The sequence below is a fragment of the Tenrec ecaudatus genome, chromosome 5 (assembly GCF_050624435.1).
Source record: "Tenrec ecaudatus isolate mTenEca1 chromosome 5, mTenEca1.hap1, whole genome shotgun sequence".
Classification (NCBI taxonomy): Eukaryota; Metazoa; Chordata; class Mammalia; order Afrosoricida; family Tenrecidae; genus Tenrec; species Tenrec ecaudatus.
In genome coordinates, this window is record NC_134534.1 from 97,813,894 (window position 1) to 97,838,087 (window position 24,194).

The window sequence follows — 24,194 nt, forward strand, 5'->3', positions numbered from 1 at the left end:
CTCCTCCCCTCTGGGGAGACAGCTTGACACCCTGCATGTTCAATGAAGGGGTGCAAAGGTCCACTGAATTGTCAACCCAATTTTATGCTCCTTCGATTTTCCAGGATGCACACAGTCTTTTCAAGCAAAAACCAAGCATATGCCAGAGCATGAAACTTATGGCGCAGGATAATTATGGATCAATACAAACTTTAAAAGAGACATTAATTAGTAAGCTGTCCCAAAACTAAACTTGTGGAAAACGGCATCTGCCCGTATGCCAAAATCATGCCAAGGTCTTGCATTGGGTCCAGTCCTCACTATTAAGGTTACTGTTGTCACATTATTAAAACTCGCCCTGCCTTTATAATCTGAAAATATATCCTGGACTAAGGCCATTTGCATCAGCAGCAGCTCCCCTAACCTTCTACAAAAGTAGCCTGCTGTAATTCTTTTCTGATGCAACTAACCACGGGCATTCCCCATAAAGTATAAGTACAACTTCTTCCTTTCTAAATGGTAGATCAGAGAAGCTATACGTCAGAGAAGAAATTCACAAGGGCTGGACAGGTACTCTGAGGATTTAAGAGTTAATACCATCAAGACATTATATGTAAAAAGGTAGGGCCCATCAGAAAACCGACGTAGTCCACAAAGTTTAAACTGGGTACTTGAGACCTGCTTTGCATACTTTAATCAAAACAGGCTTTTCCATCCTCATTCATTTGGGTTTAAAAAAAAAATTTCCGTGCTCAAGCTACAAGTACAATTCACTATTAGGCCGTTCTAATCAAACACGGTACATGCAAAAGTACCAGTGAATATTTGATTTGATCTCTGAAAGAAAGCAATTCATTACACAAGAAAAGGGTACAGAAGGCAGCCGACAAATGCAGATGTAATTGTGTTTTTTGTTGAATGTGATTAGAGAGCCCACTAAGTAACAGTCAAAAATGTGATACTAAAGTTTGAGGGGGGGCACGCAGCCTGGATCTGGGGGGAAGGGGAGGAGGAGAAAATTGTTTATGCAGAGCTAAGCTGTCAAGTGTAATAAAGCAGCCTGAATAAAATGTAAGCTGAAAATCCACTGAAGCTCCCCATTTCAGGGAGGAAAAAGCTATTAAAAGGAAATGAAGGTCACCCTCCCAGTTTATTTCACCTAATTGACTGCCAATAGCTTACCACAGGCAACCCGACTGCAGATCTGCAATTGAGAAACTGATGAAAGGAGAGTTTTCAAGCTGGGGCTCATTCTTTAATCCTCCTTCGCTCTTATGTTTTCCCCTCCATCTCCAGTCGGGATGTAATTTTAAGCCCTGAAGGATTAACTGGTTCCATTGTCTGTGGCCATCACTGGACTGTGGCACCTTAATCCTTACAGCCGCATGTCTAATTATCATTACAAAGTGTCTGAGGGAACTATAAAGACCAGCAGGGCATCTTCTCACAAGCAATTAACATAAATTGATAAATGAGTAATTTGAATCCGTTCAAGGCACTCACATATGAATAAAATGAAAAGGACGGTCCCTTGTTTCAGCTCCTTCTTTTGCTTGGTCTGGAAGGGCAGGAAACGTGAGAGCAGCCCCACTGGCTCCTGCAGGGAGGGGGTGGCTGGGGGAAGGACTCAGGCAGGGGATGGACCGCATGGCTCACCAGGTTCATTAATGCTGAGCAAATGACTTGTGATTGACAACCTGTCGCGGCGAGGAACACTGACTGAACTCAGCCTATGCCAGCCGAAACCTGGCGAAAAGCTGAGAACACGGTGGCAGACAATCAACACTTCTTCCATGGCAGGAGCAAGCTCTGTTCATTTGTGTGCCGCTTAAAAATTCATGAAAGATGCACCAGAAAGAGAAAGCAAACAAATGCATCTGTTCTACTACCCTCCGAGTCTCGGGAAGAAAGCAAAGATAGCTAAAGGAAATGACCAGAGACCCGTCGTTCCCTCGCTGTGACCGAAAGCTGTAGGACTCACGAAAGCAAAGGCCTGAAAATCCGCATTTGGACTTGGCTGCTGGGGCCTGCGTGGCTTGAGTGCCATAGGGTGAGGCGTGTCACTTTCCCATGGAAAAGTAGATGTATGTTTCTTCCCTTCCTAAAATCTATTCTCTTCCCCATGCAACCCCTTTCCTCTACGTTTACCTCAACGTATTCCAACCCCCCTGCCGACCCATATCAAATTCAAATGGGTAAGCATTAACCTACACAAAATCATACATATGCATATATTAAGTCATCAAATTAATAAAGAAGGAAAGCTGGTTATACACACTGTAGGAGGTAGACCTGGTAGGCCACGTACCCCGATGATGGCATTCAGCTCTGCCATGGTCACCTGCTTGGCACGTTCCACGGCCTGGGCCACCTGTTGTTGATGCTTTGGAAACAAGGGGAAGGAGAAATGGTACTTAGCAAGGCAGCCGAGTATCTCTTGTGGGTTACTTAACTCACAGCAGCAACAAGATAAATTCTCCACACAACACACGTTAAAGGGCTTGAAGACACAGCTTCTCCAAAGAAGCCAAGTGCAACAGGCAAGGGAAACGGAGATGATGCTTTGTTTCTAACCAACAGCAGTCACCACGCAAACTCTGTTGGTCACGTTTGCCTGGGAATAGAAGAAAGGCCCACAACCCATCCACAGTAGTAACCGCGGCCTTGGAAAATAAGTAATACAGAATGTAGGAGAGCACTCGGGTGGGTGGTCAGAAGGGGTTGTAAATGGCTGGGCAAATGCAGTTGACGGGAGCTTTAAAACACCCATTTCAACACGTAAAGCTTTACGCAATCGATCCGCAACCACTTCTGTGACCAACAAAAATGAACCCTCCAAGAGTTTCTAGGGGCGTCGTGAAGCCCTCTCCTCCTTTAACCTTTTGACGTGCCACCCTTCCCAGGAAAAAGGAGGAACCCACTCTCCCTTACAGGCTGGAAACACACTGCACTCCTCCCCCTCAACTCAACCCACTGTCAAAAACAACGCCACGTGCTCATTTGGGAGTCATAGGGAAACTAGAATGACTGAAATCTAGCAAATGACCATTTCCAAAAGGCCTAAAGCCTGCACTGTAACATTAGCAGACAAATGTCATGCTGGAGGAGACTGACACAACAGCAACGGTGTTGAGGCCGGCAGAGCAGAGGCCAACTAACACACACGGAGTGCTGTTCAATTGATTCCAACTCATAGAAAGCCAGTAGGATCCAGAACTGCTCCTTAGGGTTTGCAAGGCTGTAAATCGTTACTGGAGCAGACTGCCTCATCTTGCTCCCTCAGAGTAGGTAGTGTATTTGAACCCTCAACCTTTCGGTTAATAGTCTTGTGCTTAACCCACTGTGTCACCGGAGCACCTTCCAACTAGAACAGATACTCAATCCTGTGTCTCCTGACCCAATAAACGTCCACTCTCCTCAGGATACATTCACCTGGAGCACACACAGTTTTTGCCTATATCCAAATAGTATAGCAAATTATCACACAAATTAGAATATAAAATCTTACATCCACTAGAAATATTTACTTTAGCCTTCAGATTATCGTCACCCACCCCTTCCGTGGATGGTGCTCCTTTCACATAATGCCAACTCAACTGTACACATACGCACAAAGGAAATACTTGCTTTCACAGGGAAAGCCTAGCCGGAGAGATCCGTTTTTAAAATTCAACATAAGATAAACTTATGGTTAATATAAGGGAGATCAGACTCAGCTGATCTCGAGTCTACCATTTCTCAAAGAAAGCGAATGCATTCTCTTTGATAGTCATTTTTCAGTTTTCCACAGAAAAACATTTTAATTTGAAGTTGAGCTATTGTCACCGCTTCTGCAATGTGCCCTCAGCTCTGTTAGATGGAATAGCAGGGGGTTTGCACACTTCAGCTGTAACAGATGTGCTTCACACTTGTTCCTTGTGATAAAATTAACATCTTTAAAACGAGCTAATTTGCAAACAGAGAAGCAACATAATTGCACTTTAACAGCTGAACAGTTTTACTTACTTCCTGAGACAGAAATGGGATGACTTGCGCACAAATCGTATTCAATCTCTTGGCGATTTCCGTCTATAAAAGACAAAGCCATACAAATGTTTAGAACATGTCATAATCATTTCAGAAAAGTAACCCTTCACCCCAACACTCGATTCCTCCATTACCGCACCCTTGAGGACAGACCGTTTTCAGCCAGGTTATATTACTGACAAATTTGTATCTTGAGGCGCGTAGCAGATATGAACCCCACTTAAAAATCACATGTCTTGGTGGTCACTTAATAAAAGACCATGGTAGTTTGAGTCAGAGAAGCTATGTGGTTTAAGGCACAATGAGTCGTCTAAACCGGCCACTGCAAACCACTTAATGCGCTCACTTAATTCTGGTGTACTACGGCACATTGATACCCTTATAGCAAATTCATTCAAATTAGTATCGGGAATTATTAGAATAACAACACTGTCGACACTATCTTTCCAAAAAACGGAACATCCCATTACTGGCAAGTGGGCTCTGACTCGTGGAGCCCCCAACGTGTCAGGTCGCACTGTGCTCCCCAGGATTGTCAATGGCTTGTTACTTAAAATAAGACCACGGAGCCTCTGAGTGTACTCACACCTTTCTAGAGTTCGCTGGCCAGCACATTAATCCTCTGCCACACCCAGAGCCCTCCTCTAACTTTCCAAGGTTAGGTCTAAGCAAGCGAGAAGAAAGGGCCCAATGACCACCATCCCACCTGCCCTGGACAGCTGACACCGAATATTCACGGAAGGAGCCTTCATGCAGTTTCCACAACTCCACGCACCAAGAAGCCACTACAGAAGCAGGATTCCATGCCCACAGGACAGTCCAGCCAACTCTGTCAAGTAAGTCTCACTCAGCATCAGAGAGGAAAGAGCCCACCGAAGGGGCCAAGCAACTCGTTCAAAAACAGGCAAGATGTAGACAGGTGTCTGCTGCTGAGGCTGTTTAAAGAAAGCCGCAAGTCCCTGTTCAGCTCAATTCCAGCCTCTCTGCTGTCTGGAGTTACTGACAGGGAGAGAATGAGCAAATGCTGCTTGGCCTCCAGTGCAGGGCGAGATCCACCGCCTCCCCCCACCCCCCCCACACACACACCTTTAGAGTCGGGCAAAGCAGTTCTGCAGTTTTTTCCATATATATCTATATCTATCTATCTATCTCTCTACATATATAGAGAGATAGATAGATATAAAGGTCATCTGAGAAGACCTTAGAGGTTCAGTGATTTTATTTATTTCATTTTTGTCAATGTCTACTAATGCTGCTGCTATTACTATGTTAAGAATGAAAACGAATGGCAAGGAAAAAATTGTAACACCCTGCTGTCAATGCCTTTGAGAAATACCAATTTGAACAGTTAAGATACAGTAGGAAGAAAACAAAACAAACAACTGGAAACTCTACATACAAGTACTTAAAAAAAAGAGAGCCACCATTTGTTCCAATGAGAACAAGGTCTTTAGTTTTATGGGATTGGCCTGCAGCCAAGTCAGCCCAGTACTCCATGAGGTAAGACCGTAATATGGAAGAAATTGTCTAGTACAAGGAAGTGAAATAAGAGCTCAAACCTATGACCTTGCTTCAGCCAACACAGCAAACAGATATATGCAAAGAAGCTGCAGCTGGACCAGGTGCAGAAACAGAAGTGAGTCAGCTCCACCCAGTTATTTGATCACAGCCACCCACTCAAGCTAACCCAAGGGCATGGCTCTCCTAGAAAGCATGGGCAGACTTCCCTTTCCTTTGTAACAAGGTTGTGGGAGGGTGTGCTGTGTACTTGGGTCTCTGGTTAGGTATATGTTATAGAGTAAGGGTGCCCTTCGTGTACTCCTGGACGGGCCCTTGCTTGCCCACTCTCTACCTACCAAACCTTCTAAACTTTTCCCTTCGCAAAATTCATTTGAGTTTCCCAAATATTCAAAATGTATATTCACTTAGAATATATAAAAACACAAATATACACAGATGCCATGAGCGAAAATACAAAAGAACATTAAAATCCACATGCACTGGTCTCATGATTTTGGAAGCATTATTCCAAACCTTCATGATATGTTCTGGAGCCCAAGATAAGAGACACTTTATACCAAGGAACGATTATGCTGAAGTGTTTCTGACTTTAGTAGGTAAAGTCAACTAGTTTTCATCATGGCAAACTAGGAATTCCTAGAAATGAAACTGCTGGGTGAGGGATAATATCCTTTCTTTTATGTGGCCTTTCTGGCAGTGGGTTGATAATTGATCCAAAATGATTGGTTGAACCAGTCTGTTAAAGGGCTGGTGGGTTTACTAACTGTTTAAGCAGCTTGAAGGGATTGGTTGGTTTGCTATCCACCGCAAGAGGCTTGCAAATCTGTCCAATAGGACTGGTTCATTTAATTTCCTCATAAGTGATTGATGAGTTTATGAAAGCCATGCCCCAAAGTTGAGAAGTGTTTCAATAAAAGCGACCGGTCTCACAGAGGATTTTAGGGTTTACAGATCAACAAAAGCCAAAGAGAGCAGCAGTTCTCAACCTGTGACCCTTTGTGGGGGTCAAACAACTCTTTCCCAGGAGTTGCCCAATTCATAACAGTAACAAAATGACAGTTATGAAGTAGCAATGAGAATAATTTTATGGCCGGGGGTCACCACGACATGAGGAACTGTATTAATGGGCTGCGGTATTAGGCAGGTTGAGAACCACTGCCATAGAGGGTGAAGGGTGGCGTGTGTCCCTTGGACACAGGACCCTGTGCTGAGAACCTCCTACAAGAGCTGTAAAGCAGGTCAAGGGGCACCGGATCCGGAAGAAAACACAGCAAGGGCAAAGCAGCAGAGCAACAGTGGTATCAATGTGAGCAGAGGGAACCAAGAGGCCGGAAGAAAGCAGTGATGGGCAGAGCTGGCCCAAGGAGCAAAGCAGGGCATATCTGGGCAGGGAAAGAAGCCTGAGAAGATACTAAAGGATGTTTGCTTGTCACACTCTCTTGCCTCCAAAGCTGTTCTTTTATCAAGCCTAACCCTGGGACTGGCCCAGGGTTGTCCCGAAGCTGTTAGTTGAAAGCTGAACCAGCAAGAACAAGGGGGGGGGGGCACGGGGGCGTAGAAAAATCCATGAAGAGACAACAAAGTCACACTGTACTTAATGTGATGGTAAACCTGCCAAGAGCCCAGACACAGGCCGACGACATCAGATCCTCAGTGAGCACTGCCCAGTGACACAGATATAGGCCTGGGTAATTTTGAAAGGGAGAATCAAGAGTCCTCTTTAGGACATACTCGCCCCCACCACCCCCATAGTACTAAGTGGGATATGCAAACAGGTGGACTGGTTCACTTCAAATCTGCTCCTTTTCTCTACTGAGTTTGCTTTCTATTAAGTAACTTGTTCTTTTTATATATTGTCTACCTATAAACAGTAATAATAACAGCTCTGAAATGTGAACAATGAAAGTCTTACGCGGATCAAATAGTAGAGTCCTCATCCCAGCAGTCTTAGAACTGCTTGTAATTTTGAGGCAACTGGAGTGTGTTTATACACACAGTTCACTGGGTCAGAGTTTCTGCATATTTTAAACTGTAATGCATGCTGCTGAACTGCCCAGCAGAAAAGCCATTCCAATTTGCATGAACACCAGCAGAGGGTGCTTGCCCTCCCACCCAGTGTCAATATTGGGACGTGTTGACCTTTTCTTAATCTTTAACCATCTAATAGATTAAAAACTGATCTCTGTTTTATTTGCATTACTTGGATTCTTCCTGAAGTTAAACATCTTTTCATACATTTATTGGCTCGCTGTAGTTTTCCTTTGTCTATTTTCCCATTGGTGTTTGAGTTATCACGGTCTTTTTGTAGTTCTTATGGCAAATGTTAACCCTTCGGTAGTTTTCCCAGCCAGCCACTTGTCTTTCCAGCTTGCTTAATACAGAGTGTCAGCTAGACAGAACTTTAAACTCTTACTTGTTCAAACCACACAGCTTTCTTCAAATGCTCCTCTTCTTGGGGTCAGGATTAGATGGCACCTAAGGACTCTAAGTCCTTACTTCTGGGGCTGCAATGGTTGTACTTTTTAAAGTGAATGCCTTGATCTGGCTGGGATTTAGTGCAGTCTATAAAGAAAATAGTATCTCATCTTCAGTAACAGATCCTTTTATGTATTAGCACACACAATTGCTTCAAAGAAGAAATGAACACAGTCAAGGAACAGTGAGACCCAGTTTGGATGGAATTAACTCACAAACCTTTAGCAACATCAAGTTACCTGCAACAAAACAGATGAGGCATGGATGAAAGAAAAGAACATCAGAAGCTGGAGGAAGCAATGAAACAGGTAGAAATAGGCAAGACTGACGTAGGAGAAATAAGGTGAAAGATGAAAGCTCAAATTGATCAAGCAACATCAAAAGCAACAACGGAAGTCCTTGGAATTTGAAGCACATGGTCTGTAGAAGAGATGGAATAAGAACAAAGGAGGACCCTAACCAAGCTGTCCCCACTCTCCGCCAGGTCTCTCAATCCGATGGCAAGCTACCACCTGCAAGCCAAATTGACGTGGGGGCAGAAAGACTGAATTCATCTTAGCTCTTGGACTTAGAAGTTGGCTCATCCTGAATGCAGCATTGACAGTAGCATGCCTCAGCCTCCCTGTCCTTACATGGGCAACTACTTTCAGGCAGGCAGAATTTCTCTGAGGAGGCCGTAGTGTGTATGATCATGGTCTGTGAACTCTAAAGCAACGTCGTTTCCCCCAGGAGGCTTTGATAACGGCTGCTCCCTTTCCTTACAAGCCTCTTGGGTTAGGGGCAAAAAACGCTTACCATCATTCATAGTGCCATCTCCCATTTCCACTCAGGGGTATGCTAATGAGACCCTCAATCTGGTATACAGTCCTAAATTGTAGTGGTTTTTCGATGAGGGCAGTAGGGTCCTAGGCCCCTTCCATGAGCAGTGCCAGGGCGGAAACCAAAGCCGAGTACGGTTTTGTTGTTATTCATGAGAAATCTACTGATTAAGTTTCAGATCACTAGGCCTTTCTCCTAGTCTGAGTGAGTGTGGGAGTTCTGCTGGAACTTGTCCACCACAGGTGACTTCTTGCTGGCCTTTGAAGTATTGATGACATAGTTTCCAGCATCGTAGCAACACAGAAGTCACCGCAGACTGACAGAACGACTCTCTTGGAATTTACAATGTAATTAAGAAACAAAAACCACAGATACATTTGAATTTGTTGGTGTAAGAGAATCCTGGATATCCTCTGCACTGCCAGAGAGCAAACACATCCGTCTCGGGGGAAATACGGCCAGAATGCTTTCGTAGTGAGGGCAGTGAGACATTGCCTTAATTAATTCCGAAGCCATCATCTGGATGGGCCAATCTCTGGCAGGCCATCAAGACTGGTGGAGGGTCAGAGCCAAAGAGGGAGACCCTCCACGAGATGGACTGACACCAGGGCTTCCAACCCCAACTCAAACTTCACGATTATGAGGATAATGCACTACCAGGCATCGTTTTGTTTTGTTATACATGAGTCAGATAACTGACATCCCGTGCCATATCATGTTTATAAATGAAATTTCCCTGTACCTCTTATTTCTGACATTGTGCAAGACAGTAACACTAAGTCAGCGTGTAGCAACTACTTCTGCCCACCCAAACCATATCCACTGCCCTCCAGTTGGGTCTGCCGCATATCAGTCTTTTAGGCCCACGCACAACTGTCGCACAATCATTACAGAACCAGACTGCCACTTCTTTCTCCCACACCGAATCCAGTCCTTCCTGAAGCTCTCATGCCCAGAAAACTCAACTAATCAAGCTGCGCGAAGGCCCAGCAAGGAGCCTGGCTCCATGGGTGGCCACTGCCTGTGAGTTAACAGGGATCAGGAATTCAAACGACCGTCCCAAAACAATCTTATGTTGTCCCAGCCAATGCCAACTCCACCCACTGGTTTGCTTGATAAAACTGACCCTCAAAATCTGAAAAATTAGGTTTGCATTGCAGCAAAATTTGTAGTGCATGTCCTTGTCCAACTCACCTCACCCACTGGGTTCCGGGTCTCTTATCTGGGTAAGAGGTTATAACCAATCTACCTGAGTTTCACAAAAATCAAATAAGGTAATATATAAAGTATGACATGTTTTTACATATTAAACATATATATAATATATAAATTTATACCATAGCACTATAAAGTGCTATATACATATTAGTTTACCCCAATCCTTCAAACAAAAAAACTCAATGTTAAGGACTGGACTGCTGACCCTAACAACAGCTTAAACCTACCAGAGGCACCTCAGAAGAAATGTCTGATGGTCTGCTTCCCAAAGGCCACAGACTGACTACCCCATGGAGTGCGGCTCTCACTCTGAAACACGTGGGAGTACCATTCACGAAAAGTCACACTAACCTTTTGGTAAGCTGATCATTAGGCCCTTCTTCCACGGCACCACTGAAAAAATACAGGTGTGGAAGAAGGGAGAGGAGACAGGTGGAATCGATCCCAATGATTGACACATAGCCACCACCACCCATTTCAGAGGACGAACAACAGAAACCATGGGTGAAGGGAGACAGTGGCCAGACATGAAAATAATAATTTATAATTTATCAAGCGGTCACGACAGGGCGTGGCGGGGGGGAGGAACTGATGCCAGTGGCTCAATAGAAATAAATGTCTAGAAAAGAATGATGGCAACATATGTACAAATATGCTCGATACAATTGAGGTATGCATTGTTATGAGTTGTAAGAGGCCACAGTAAAATGACCTTAAAAATAAAATGAAGGGGAAAAAAATCCGTGAGAGAGAGTGAGAGACACCATGTTAGGTGCCATCGAGTCGGATGAACTCACAGGGACTGTATGTGCAATAGAATAAAACACGGCCTGTACCATTTCCACAAATGTTCTTGTTTGAGCCAATGGTTACAGCCACTGTGTCAATCTCTCCTGGCAAGAGCCTTCCTCTCTTTTGCTTAGATGCTGCCTTTCTTTCCTCCATCACCACCGGTTAACAAACTCTTCTCTTCTTTATCATTCTCAAATCTTCCATAGCACTTACTATCTATTTGGCATAGGACCCATGTGTTCCAAAGTCACAGTTTATATAAAGCTTCTACACAGCTCCCTAACAGCTTCCTGCATGTAAGTCAAGATGAAAAACATCCTAGGAGCAGATTCTACTAAGTGTTTTGTTATCTGTCCTCATGGAAGCCTCCACCACTCAAACTAAGCACAGGACACACATTTACCATACGTTCAAGTCATGCTTCATGGAACAAACACCGAATCCCCAAGCCTCCCTAAACTCAACAGCCAAGACACAATCCATTAAACTGCTAGTGAACAGTGTTAGAATAAGGCTCTGTTTACAAAGAGAAGTTTTGTCTCAGCAGTTGTTAAGACTCCTCTAGATTGAAGCTGAGTTAAACGTGATCCAGTATCTTGAAGGCCAGCAATGAATCAAACTCCTGTGCACGCTGCTGAATTCTTAAACTAAAGACATGTTCTTAGAGGCACCTTAACTTTAATTTTTAGGGTTCTAAGATTCTTAAAAGCTTTACCTTACAACAAATGATCCAAAGTCAGTGGTGAGGAGGGTGTAAGAGGCCTGGCAGGGCTTGATCAGGGGCAATGTAGCCGAGAGGAATTGCTGAGACCCAGATGAGGGCTGAGCATGGTGGTGAGATGAGAGGAAGGTGGAAGGAAATAGAGGAAAGAACTAGGAGGCGAAGGGCATTTGTGGAGGTCTAGATGCAGGCATGTACATATGTAAATATATTTCTATATGATGAGGAAATAGATCTATGTGCATATATTTATAGGTTTAGCATTAAGGTAGCAGATGGACATTGGGCCTCCACTCAAGTACTCCCTCAATGCAAGAACACTTTGTTCTAATAACCCAGCATTCTGTGATGCTAACCTTCCCAACATAAACGCTGAAGACAAAATGAGTGCATAAGCAAATGTGGTGAAAAAAAAGGTGATGGTGCCCGGCTATCAAAAGATATAGCATCTGGGGTCTTAAAGGCTTGAAGGTAAACAAGTGTCCATCTAGCTCAGAAGCATCAAAGCCCACATGAAAGAAGCACACCAGCCTGTGTGATCATGAGGTATTGTTGGGATCAGTTATCAGGCATCAAATAACAAAAATCATATGGTGAATGAGGGGAAGTGCAGAATGGGGACCCAAAGACTATTTGTAAGCAAGTGGACATCCCCTTATATAACTGTCATGGGGAGGAGATGAGCCAGTCAGGGTGCAGTGTAGCAATGATGGCACATAAAACTTTCCTCTAGTTCTTAAAAAATGTTCCGTACCCCCACCCCCACTATTATGATCCCAATTCTTCCTTACAAATCCGGCTAAACCAGAGGATGTACACGGGTACAGATGGAACCTGGAAACACAGAGAATCCAGGACAGATAATCCCTTCAGGACCAGTGGTGAGGGTGGTGATACCAGGAGGTGTGAAGGAAGGCAGGGTAGAAAGGGGGAATCAATTACAAAGATCCACATGTAACCCCCTCCCTGGGGGACAGACAACAGAAAAGTGGGTGAAGGGAGACGTCAGACAGAGTTAAGACATGAGAAACTAATAATAATTTATAAATTATCAAGGGTTCATTAGGGAAGTGGGGTGGGGAGGGAGGGGGAAAATGAGGATGTGACACCAAGGGCTCAAGCAGAAAGCAAATGTTTTGAGAATGATGAGGGCAACAAATGTACATAGGTGCTCAACACAATGGATGTTGTACGAGCCCCCAATAAAATGATTTCAATTAAAGAAAAAGAAGCTTCACCTTTTCAAACCCCTACACCTTGTCCGCTATATATGAATGGTGCGTGATGAGCTCTGTCTGCAGTGCAGCACAGGGCAGAGACTGCATAAGAGGATTGCCAAGAATACAGTCAGTGTCTAAAGCAATCCAATAACAGCATGCCCAACGTCAACCAGCTTAGGGAAGAGAAACCCCACCACCATAAAATTGCAAATTTATACATCATTAAAATTTAAATATGGTGCTGCCTAGGCTGAGGGCTGGCCAAGTTTCTTTGAACCAAGCAGGAAACCAACAGAAAATCGAGATGTAGTGCTGGTGAGAAGTGCCTGGCACCAGATAAACAGGCATGAACAAGGAAACAAATCACACAAGACGAAGTAGAGGCTGCAAGTCCTCTCTGATGACATGTTCTTGGGTCTTGTAAAAAGAGACTAAAACATCAACCTCACTAGCCACCCAACAAAAGGCAAATGTTTAAGTAAGGTGGGTCATTCTGCACCAGATTTAAGTTTGGTTTTAAAAAAAAGGAAAGACAGAATTAAGAAAGACATTGTGGATGAGCCCTTTGGTACTCTGGAACAATCATCCATTCCTGATGGTAAATTAGTACTGTCATCTTGGAAAACAACTGGGCAATGTTCTTCAAGAGCAGGAAATCATTCAAACTCTTGGGCAAGACTACAAATTTATCCTAAGGAAATTGTTCAAATAAAAAGCATCCCATGCATAGAGCTGTTGACTGCAGCACAAATTTCAAAGCAAAAGAAAAAGAGCCAGGTAAAGATGTAACAGCAGTTCAACTCATCAGAGCTATCAGGGGAGCTTTTTTTTCAAAAAACGTTTATATTTCTCCTCCTGATAAACCAGTAGGTCTACTACTAGGGAAACAGATACCATAGATCCACTACTAGGGAAACAGATACCAACCCACAGGTATCCCGAGTAATCATGAAAGTCATATTTATGATAATTATGCTAAGTGGTCAACATATTTTCTGTAACTACAGTTTATATTATTCAAGCCTTTTGGTTCAAAGTCACCACCATTTCAGGACCAAAGTGAAAGCTACGTGCTCCTACAAAGATCTAGAGATTCAGAAACCCTATGCAGGGTCACTAGGAGTAGACATCGACTGGGTGGCAGTTGTTCTGTAAGGAGTTCTTGGGTGGTGCACAGGGAACCCTCGTGGCAGGGTAGTTATTCAGTGGGCTGTGATCCTCAAGGTCAGCAGTTCAAACACCAGGTGCTCTGTGCAATAAAAAATGGGGGTGGAGTGGGGGAGCGCTTTCTACTCCTATAAACAAGTCTTGGAAACTCACAGGGGTAGTTCTATACTCCCCTATAGGGGTTGCTAAGATTGGTGTCAGTGAGTTGGATGATGCAAGTTGGTCACTGCACACAGCCATTATCTACAACAGTGCTTCTCAATCTTGCTAATGCTGTGACCCTTTAATGCAGTTCCTTGTGTTGTGGTAACCCCCCCACTATAAAATTATTTTCGCTGCTACTTCATAACTCTTATGAATCGAGCGACCCCTGTAAAAGGGTCATCCGATACTCAAAGAGGTCACGACCCACAGGTTTACAACTGCTGATCTATAAAGTTGGATTCAAGTCCACCCAGGGGACCCTTGAAATCTGGTTCCATATTTTGGAAAACAATCACAGAAAAATCCTCTGGAGCAGTGTTATTCTGACAAACAGGAGGTTGATGAGAGAACAGACTCAGCAACAGCTATTTGTTTGTTTTTATGTAAACAGGGAGAAAAAAAGGCCATGGGGTTAGTCAACCCAAGAGGAAAACACTGGATCTTGATGCCCCAAATAAAAGCCTGTCATTGAGACAAATAGGATTATTTGATGCCTTTTTTCCCTCCACTGACTTTGATCAATGCCCTTAATTCATTGCTTATATATATTATTAAAGTAGGAAGCAAGAAAAGGGGTCCAACACATCACACTGGCGAGTCACTCAACTCTCACTGCCATCGAGTCAATGCTGACTCATGGGGACCCTCTTTGGGTTTTGGAAAACTGTAACTATTTACAGCGTGAGAAAGCCCCGGAGCTGCTGGGGGTTTTGAACGACCCACCACACAGATGGCTGCCCAACAAGTAACCCCTACACCACCAGGGCTCCACCTTGCAACGGATAGTGGCCCAGATTCACCAGGAAGGCAAACCTTGAACAACATTTGAGGAACTGCAACCTCTTACAATCCTCGAATCACACATGGGAAATAACCCGCCAAAGATCAGAAAGCAATAGAAGCCAGTACTGGTGCCTAGAACTTCTCAGGAAGTAGAAGTGGAAAACGGAGTCTAACACAAGACCATCAGCAAAGCCAATAAAGTCCTGTTTGAAAAAACACATTTGATTGGCCAAGCATAGATAAGCACTACAGGAGGGCAAGGCCAGGGCATCACCAAAAAATGATGCTCCAGAGACAGAGTCGCCATAGCCCCTTGACCAGCAGAGCAGGAAGCTCTCTCCACCACCTCCATAAGGCATTCAGGAAGGCAGGACAGGCATTTTGCAGACGATGCAAAATTATAAACCCAAAAGCAAACACACAGTCCCCAAGCAAATGTTGACTCGTCGCAGCGCTACATAAGATTCCTGAGACTATAAACCTTTACAGGAGCAGACAGCCTTGTCTTTTTCCCAAGGAGCAGCTGGCGATTTGAACCACTGAACCTTAGGTTAGCAACCCAACAACTACGTGGCACTGGCACCAAGACTCATAAATTATAAATGTCATCAGGGCTATTGGGCTGGCTCCAACTGCACGGCACTACATACAACAGAACGAAACGCCACCCAGGCCTGCGTGAGGCTGCTATGCCAATCCATCTGGTCCAGCCTCAGCAAACTCCACTTTAGTTCTCTCCCCTCCAGGCAGTTAGTACATCGATCCTAACATCATACTATCTAGCCAATCAGTATACATACAAAATCCACAAAAACACATCCACAAATACCTGTCTATTTCCGGGAGATGCCATTTGATATCCCGTGATGTTAACATCAAAGGCAGTGCACCCAAAGTGATTAAATATCCAAAAGCCTTCATTCAAGGAGTCTCCAGTCTTCCCCGCCCTCTCATCCACTGCCATGAGGTCAACTTCAACTCAAAACAACTCAATGCCAGTAGCTGGATCCTGACTCATCATACCCCATAATATAGAGGAGAATGTAGAAGTAGTGTCCCTGTGGGTTTCCCAGGCTGTCAATCTTTATGGGTGTGAATAGTCTAACTTTCTCCAGTGGAGGAGCTGGTGGGTATGAGCACCCCAACTTTGCGGTTAGCAGCCCAAGCCACTATACCCCCTGGGATTGTAAAACTGCCCTGGGATTGTAAAACTGCCCTTTGCATTGTGGATTCTGACTCAAGAGAGACTGAATGCTGACTAACTACCGACTGTGCGGTTCGCAGTTGGACGCTTACCCAGCCGTGCCACCAGGGAAGGAGCCTCCTTCAACAACCCTGACATCACCTGCCTCACCATCTCCATCAGATGCCCTACTTCACCCCGAACAGCATACCTCACCTTGAGGTAAGTTTATCTCAAATTCTATTGCACCTGAGCAGCTTTCTCATTTGAAATACATTTGGCTTGGTTTCAAAGAGGGATTTATCAGAGTTTGGGAAAATCCAAATTTAAATAAGCGGCTGTGTTTTAAAATTGGGAGGGGGTGGTGCTAAAATGTGCAGGTGGGCTCTAGTCACAATTACCTAGAGGGATTCTTAAAACAGACAGGCCAACCCTACCCCTGAATCCAGGAGGTGGGGTGGTCCTGTGAATTTGCATTTCTAAAAGTCCCAAGGGTGGCTAGGGCTCCAGGACTAAGGACTAAGGCCACGTGCTACCCTCTATTAAACACCCCAAGAGAGGCAGCACCTCCTGCTTAGCACTAGTCAGGCTCTCTGATCTCACATCTGCTCTCAAATCTCCCCTGCCAGGAAGCATCATCCCCAGTGACAATGGAGGAAGAGGTTAAAATAACTTGCCTGAGGTCAGACATAGCAAGTGGTGAGGTCAGGCCTGCCTCTGCCTGATCTTTCCATAACCTGACAACTAGCTTCTCCAGTGCCTTTTTTTTTTTTCAACAAAACAAGACCAAGGGACAAACAAATGGGGGTGGAGGAACGATGTGCCTGCAGTGGAAAACCTCAACAGATATTAACTGAAATGATCCAACCAGGGCGATGCAATCCTCACCCCTCTCAAAACCTATGATTAAAACAAAACACAGAGTACCAGATGACAGAAACCCTTTAGTGGCTCGACTAATCAGAACACAAGTCACCAATTACTGGCAGATAATAACTTTTATGTTCCAGCTCCCCCTCACTTGGCAGCTCCCACAGCATTCTAAATCTGAGCCCTGTCCAATTGGGCACTCGCCCCAGATTGTCATTGCTCATCTTTCACACTTGCAGCTTCTCTGAAAATAAGGAGGGGTTAAGAGAGAGAAAAGGAAGGGGAGCGGGGAGACACGCTGAAAGCTGCCTGCCCGGCAAAGATAGCAACACTAATTGCTTTCATTCTCGGGCTCCTGGAGAAGCAGACTGGGAGCAGAAAGCGCTCTCAGCACACTCAAACCCACGGCTGACCGGCAGCCCTCCAGGCCAGGGCGGACCAGCCTTGCGGGGTTCCCGGGCTGCACATCCTTAAGGAAAAGTGAGGCCACATCTTTCTCCAGCAGGACAGCAGGTGGACCAGCCAGCCTAGTGGCAACCGGGGTGCTTAGCTGCGATGCCACCAGGCATGGCTCCGTCCGGGCAACTCAAGCAACTCAAGTACTCTTAATTGTTTATGTCCTTAATGCAGAGCCTCTTGAACGCATTCATTTTTAATGGCAGGCCTGAGTGTGGGGCCCATCCAGGAATGACAAAGCAACTCTATTCATGGGTTCTCCTTCCAGCAATGGTGGGCTTTTGATGTCTTTGCAAGATGACAAGCTGGGCGGGAGGGCGGGCAGGCGGGCGGGCTCCACTTGAGGGCTGCCCGTTTTGTTGTTTTTGAAGACTTCCGTTGCATTTTCCAAGATGAAGCTGCGTCTGCAATGCTGTGCATTTGTGTAAGCCCCCCCCCCTTCAGTTCCTTCTAATTAATGACTTAAATGTTTTGACCTAACTGTTGCCAAGCAGAGCATTTGGGTTCTAATTTGTCATTTTGGTAAAGATGCATCCTTGACAAAGGATCGCAGCTGTTTCGGTTCCTAAATAGCACATTTTCATTATTCAGCAACCCTTGTTATGGAGCGCACGGGATGAAAAAAAGACAGCGTTTGGTGGCCTTGCTTAAATGGAAACACACTCTCTGTGGCGCCACACAGACTCTGTGGGGCGGAAATCACAAGGACCATCACATTGTTCCCGGAACGGAAGGGGGCAAGCCTCACCCAGGAACAGGCCCCAAACAGGCCTGCACCTCTCACCCTCTCCCACTGGCTTGGTCATTTGGTAGCTCAGGACACCGGAGATAACATCACACAATAGCAAGATTAGGAGGAGGAGGAAGAGCAGGCCAACATCCTTGTGTGCAGGCTAAAAGGACAACTTTAGGAACTGGGATCTACCACAAGTAAGGGTACCTTGAAAACCAGGACGAGAAAAATTTTCTTTGTTTTTTTTTTTTCTTGTCAGAACATGGAATACCATTTTCCACAGAGTAAAATGGAAAACACCGAAAAATTACAGCCAGCATCTAGACCTCTGTGTCTGAGCTTTGGGAGTCCTGGTGGCACAGAGGTTACGAGTGGTACTGTTAACAGTTCAAAACTACAAGCCACTCCAAGGGAGACTAAGGAGGCTTTTGGACTCCTGTAGAGATGCAAATCCTAAGAAACCCACAGGGACCATTCTCTCGCTCCTAAAGGGTCACTATAAGTCAGAGCTGACTCAATAGTGGTGAGTTTTGAGTGACACTTAGCTCTAGCCCTGGTGGTGCCATCAGGAAACCTCTAGGCTGCTGGGCAGTGCAAACCCACTAAACGCTCTGTGGGGGAAAGCCCATCAGGTCTACAGTCTTCAAAAACCCTCTACAGGGTTGTTATGAGTCAAAATCAACTCAGCGGCAGTGGCTTGAACTTGGCTTTGGTGGTACGGACTTCCAGCAATCATTGAGAATGTCTTATATCACTCTACGGCAAATGACGAGTATCTACAACTACGCTGTTCAATGTAGTAAATGTTTGCTCCCTCTCCTCACAGCCCCATCCACGACAGGACTAGATGCTGTCTGGTCCTTGTGGTCCTAAGCTATAAACCACGACTAAAGCATACCCCTAGCATTAGCAAGTCCTATTGCTTTTGCATCTCGTGGTTTGGCAATTGTGTGAAAGTTTCCCTTTCACGGGAAAATCCCTAAATGACGTAGATGATTTTCATGTTCAAGGTGACCAGTGTAATCAGTTTCCTAACAGTGAAATTCCAGAATTGAAAACATGCTGTAACAGAATGACCCTACACAGAGCTTGCCACTATTAGGCCATGGTGAGATGGCCTGCCGACAGAATAGCCCCAGGGGAGGTAGATGTGTGTGCTGGGAAGGTCCCAGGGGGGGCTTCTGCCAAAGCCATCACCAGAGGTGCAATCTCAGCTCAGAAATCTACTCAGGTCTGGGAATCTTGCACTGTCTGCTCTCCTCCCAGCAGGCAGACCTGCTGGAGAGGTGATCCTTTGGGGAAGGCAAAAGTCCCTGGCATTTCCCTGCTGGAACCTGGAATCCTCTTTTCAATCAACATTATGTGCCAAGGGTCCTGCAAATCTTCAAAAAGTGGCCAGAAGCATGGTCTGCCGGGAGGAAACTCTCTTTCAAATGAAGCCCAGAGGCCCCACCAGAAGCAGAGGACTGCTGAGCCACTGTTGTCACCTTGCAATGTCCGTGCCATCAGAGGCCAGGAGCCAAGGCAATAGCAGAAGCCCTTTGTGGACGAGTGACTAAGTCAAGAATCTTGCGAGGCAGAAAAAAAATTATTTTCTCAAAAGCATTTCAAGTCATGCAATGGTTTCTGAGATTTCTGAGAAAAATCAGATGAGATACTGGTTCAAATTGTCAAAGCACAACCTTTGGGGGAAAAAAGGATGGGAAGCAAGGAGGACCCCAGCTCATGGACCTCACAGTGTGGACACACCTAGACTACTGACTTGGCGGTGGAAGCAAACACGGATAGCATCGTAAGTACAAATTAAACTGCTCCTACGAAACACCTTGATCCCGGCACCACAATACAAAGCACAGAGAAGTCTAAGCAAGGGATAAAAACCCTAAGTCCTCCAGAAAATAATCACCTGCTCTCAGAACAATGTGCTCGGAAGCAACCTGGGTTAGATGGAGTGAACAAAATTAAAGATAATTAAAAGTATGTCAAAAAAAAAAAAAACAGGCAACCCAAAGACCGAACCCCTTTATCGACTCATCATGTCCATTTAAAGTCATGCAGTTACTGCATTATCTCAAAAAATACTGGAGAAGCATGAAATACAAAGGGAAGGGAAGTCAAGGGTTAGGTGAGAACAAGCTATAAACCAGGGCCATCTTACTAAATTTCCCATCAGCGCCACAAGTTTCCGTTCCTATAGCTCACAAGCTATTTTACCGAACAGTTGACAAATCAATTTATGTCCTGTGTGTTTTCAGAAAGCATACCGAGATATCCTTCCATTAATTATGTGGGTTCCAGGATATGTCGATTCTCATTTCCCAGAGCACCAGAAACCAAACTTAACCCACAGATTCTGTTACCCTGGTCTGAGCGAGAGTGGTTCCCACAGGGCTGGGCTGGCTCAGTAATGCTGGGCTCCGTCTGGAAGAACAGAATAGACTTCCTGCCATTTGGACTGTGAAACACAGTAACCCACCAGGGAATGAAGGTCAATGTTGCACTTTTGGTCGTTATAGCATCATTTGAGATGATCTGTGGGGAGGAGGAGAGGAAAATCGAAGGCTGGGAGAACTCTGAAAATGGCTTGACCTCAGACCAATTTTCATCTCCATCTGTCTAATAGATGTGTGGATGAAAAGCCCTCCCTCCTTCTGGGCCACTCAGCCGTTCTCAAACCCTGGGCACAAGCCAGGCATCAGTTAAACAATACGTTAATGAGGGGAAATAACCTTCTGAGCCCCAGGCTGGTGCTCATTCAGGTTTTAGGTCATCGCTGAAAGTTTGGGACAATTTCCCAGTCTGCGGGCAGTCCTGCAAAGTAGCAACGGTAACGGGCACAGAAACATCTGCAGTGAGGTGCATGGGCCAAACATCTACTTACTTGTCCATGCAAATGTATGTGCACTGACACCTGACCCCCACACGATTCCTATTAAATATTGCACATACACACACCAAAAAACAAAAACAAAAGTTCTGAAAACTGCATGTTGCTGCTAAATAAGTCCTTTGTGTGTGTGTTCAATTAAAGCTGCTTAATCATAAGACATTTTAATCCTTAAAATACAGAATATTCTTGTGAATCCAGAGCCTAATCATCCTTTAAGCCATGGAATAAATGTTAATATCCTTCTTCTCTTTGATAACATTCCACACTCCACTGGTTAGGCCGAGCTATTTTTTTAAAGGTAAGACTGTGCCATACATAAGTTTAGGCCCCCACAGTATATCAATGTCAAACAACATCGTGTCAAGCTAAGATTCAATTCAGGTAAGTGCCACTGCCAAATTTTCTTGTTCCCAGACGGGCTTTAAGATTATTTTATTGCTTAAAATTTAATTTGTTCCAACTCGTGTCTCCATGACAACGTTGGCTAACCCTGCAAATCATTTGGGTAATTGGATATCTTATCTTTCTATTGCTCTCAAATCGAATGATTCTGCTAGAATTGTAACAGCCAATCAAATTTACAGTCCTCCTGAGTAATAGACTTGGAAAAGTAGCCACATTCATCTCCTCTTTACAGCCATATTAACCAGTATGTGACAAACAGGAGAATCTGGTCTTCAAACTATGCTCCAATTTATAAATGCTGTCAATACCAATATTCGTAGAGCGCAAAGTCTACTCCAAGACCCCTTCCCCCTTTTAGGTTGTTTAATGTGAGAGGCAGCAACTGGTACTCATTTTGTAAAAACCGTGAACTATTACCACGGTTTTAGTACAGCGGACAAGACTAAATCTACAACCTAATGAGGAGTCCTGGTGGCGCAGCGAGTTAAAAGTCGGGATGCTCACTGTAAGGCTGGCAGTTCAAGCTCACCAGCAGCTCCTCCAAAAAAAGATGAAGCAGTTGGCTCCTAAAGATTTACTGCTGCTGTAGCCATTACGGAGCAGTTCTCTACTCTGGGCAAAACTATGAGTTGCTCCCAGTCAGAAGTGTCTGGATAGCAAGCTGCGAGTTGGGTTTAATCTGAAATCAAGACTTCTTTTGCGATGACCGAAACAGCACAAGCTATCGGTGTGATGACAATGATTTATCCGGAGCTCTTGACTTTCAGTGGGTGGTGGATTTTGGTAGCTGTCACTTGGGCTGACTCCTGGCAACCTTATGTGGAGACCCACACCAGTGTGGAGATGCTTACACCACCACTGGATCCACAAGACTTTCCACCCACTGGCCTGTGATCTTCCTGCATTCGGCATCGTTGCATGTGTTCCATGAGTCTGAAGGAGAACTTAGAGATGGGTATGGACATATGGGCTAATACCAGACATATGGACTTGAACTGGACTGGCCTGAGATGTTTTCTTTTTTTTTTTTTGGGGGGGGGTTGTTTTCTTAATACACAATTATTTTTATATAAAGTTCTTTCATGCGCGTGTGCGCGCACACACACACACACACACAAAAGCTGCACAGCCACATGATCCTTAGGAGGTTGGAGTCCACTGCTTCAGCTACTGTGACAACCCATTTCATTCAGGATTCCCTCCTGTCCCATTTGCCTAAGAGGGAGCACACTAGGCAATAAATAAGCATCTGTACAGATTAGGAAGGGAAATCCCTCTCTAGGTAGTCAACACATATTACTTTTGGTGATAGGAAAAGCAAGACCAAATACAGGTAATGTCAGCACAACTTGACCAAGGTAAATAAAAGCACTTATAAGTACGAAAAAATAAAAACAGATGTAAAGGCAAGGCCAAAAATCTCTGTACCCTGAAGAGAATTTTATGTAGTCAAAATGTGACACCTTTTTCTACTTTATTTAATTCAGAAATCTCAAGGCATCCAGGGAGTTCAATTACCGAATGTAGAATTCTTATAAGATTCAAAGCAGTTCCCCTCTTGAGTGAGTGGTATGAATTTGGCCATCGATCAGTTCAAAAGTACAGAAGTTGGACACATTTCAGTGGTCCAATTCCAATCTTCTCAGTAGCTATGTGAGGAGATTGGCTTTGTGGGAACTCACTGGCTGGGCAATGACAAAGCGCCATTCCACTGACAAATGGAAAAAGCTTCGGAACCCAGGCCAACTGGCAGGCTCAGGGGGATGTCAGGAATCTTGAGCTTCCCCCACTACCGCAGGATGTCAAGGCCTCCGCTCAAGCTAAACAGAAAGAGGGGAGCATGTGAAGCTTCACACGCCCACGTCAGCAGGCTGGGGAGCTTGTAAGCAAGCCTGAGAGCAGGGACAGGCACAATTTGTCAGTCCGGGACTCCCAGACTGGCTGTGCCTTTTTTCATCTCGTTTCACAGCAGGAGTCTACTGCAGCCTAAACTTCCAGCATGCCCAATTCTAATGGTCCCGCTTTTCTCCCTTGAGAGTTTGTTTTTTTTTTTTCCCCCGCTGCTTCTCCAAGTAGCAACATAAACAGTAGCTGCCAATCAAACAGCCAACAAAAATCTCAACCCCATGACTATGAACCCCAAGGAAGGGCAGCGAAATATAACACAATTACACCACCACACAGCCCCACTACCACCAAGGAGATTCGGACTGGCAGTAGGGTTTCCCAAGCTGTAAATCTTTAAGGGAGCAGAGTCCCTCACCTTTCCTCTCACAGGGAGCGGGGGTTCCCCGTTAAGGCTAACAGTCCAAAGCCTGTCCTACAAGCAAGCCTGCAGGGGCTCCTCAGACACAGCACCATGGCTCTACTCAAACTTGGGCACGGCCAGTTTCGATGATCATGGGTTACAGATACACATTTCATCAAGGCGCTTCACTTTCTCTAACGAACCCCAACTTACAATGCGCCCCACCCCACTCTCCTATGACAGACTTTAACCTCAACACATGAGCTGGACTTTCCATGCTACATTGTAGAAAGAGAAATCAGAAAGCACCTCCCACTCTTCATCCTACTTCAATAAAATGAACCCAAAATCTACATCGTTGTTTATCCATTCCCTTAAACGAAAACAAAATCAAAACCCTTCCACAACTTTATTCTTCCAATAGCTTGTTATCACATAAAAGGCTGTTCGTCTCCCAAGGGCAAATCTTGTCCTTTGGCCCAAA

General features: G+C 44.9%; 1 protein-coding gene across 6 annotated transcripts in view; it reads right to left on the reverse strand.

The window, feature by feature from the left end:
• TLE1 (TLE family member 1, transcriptional corepressor) overlaps positions 1–24,194 on the reverse strand; it is a 110,699-nt gene that overhangs the window by 69,626 nt on the left and 16,879 nt on the right. For 3 of the 6 annotated variants that reach the window (XM_075549776.1, XM_075549774.1, XM_075549772.1), the window contains exons 5-6: positions 3,985–4,047; positions 2,288–2,362 (exon numbers count right to left, since the gene is read on the reverse strand). In XM_075549776.1, the coding sequence (XP_075405891.1) occupies positions 2,288–2,362; positions 3,985–4,047 (138 nt within the window). Of the gene's footprint in view, positions 1–2,257; positions 2,363–3,984; positions 4,048–24,194 lie in introns of all 6 variants that reach the window. The other 3 variants (XM_075549771.1, XM_075549770.1, XM_075549775.1) reach the window with 2 other exon arrangements.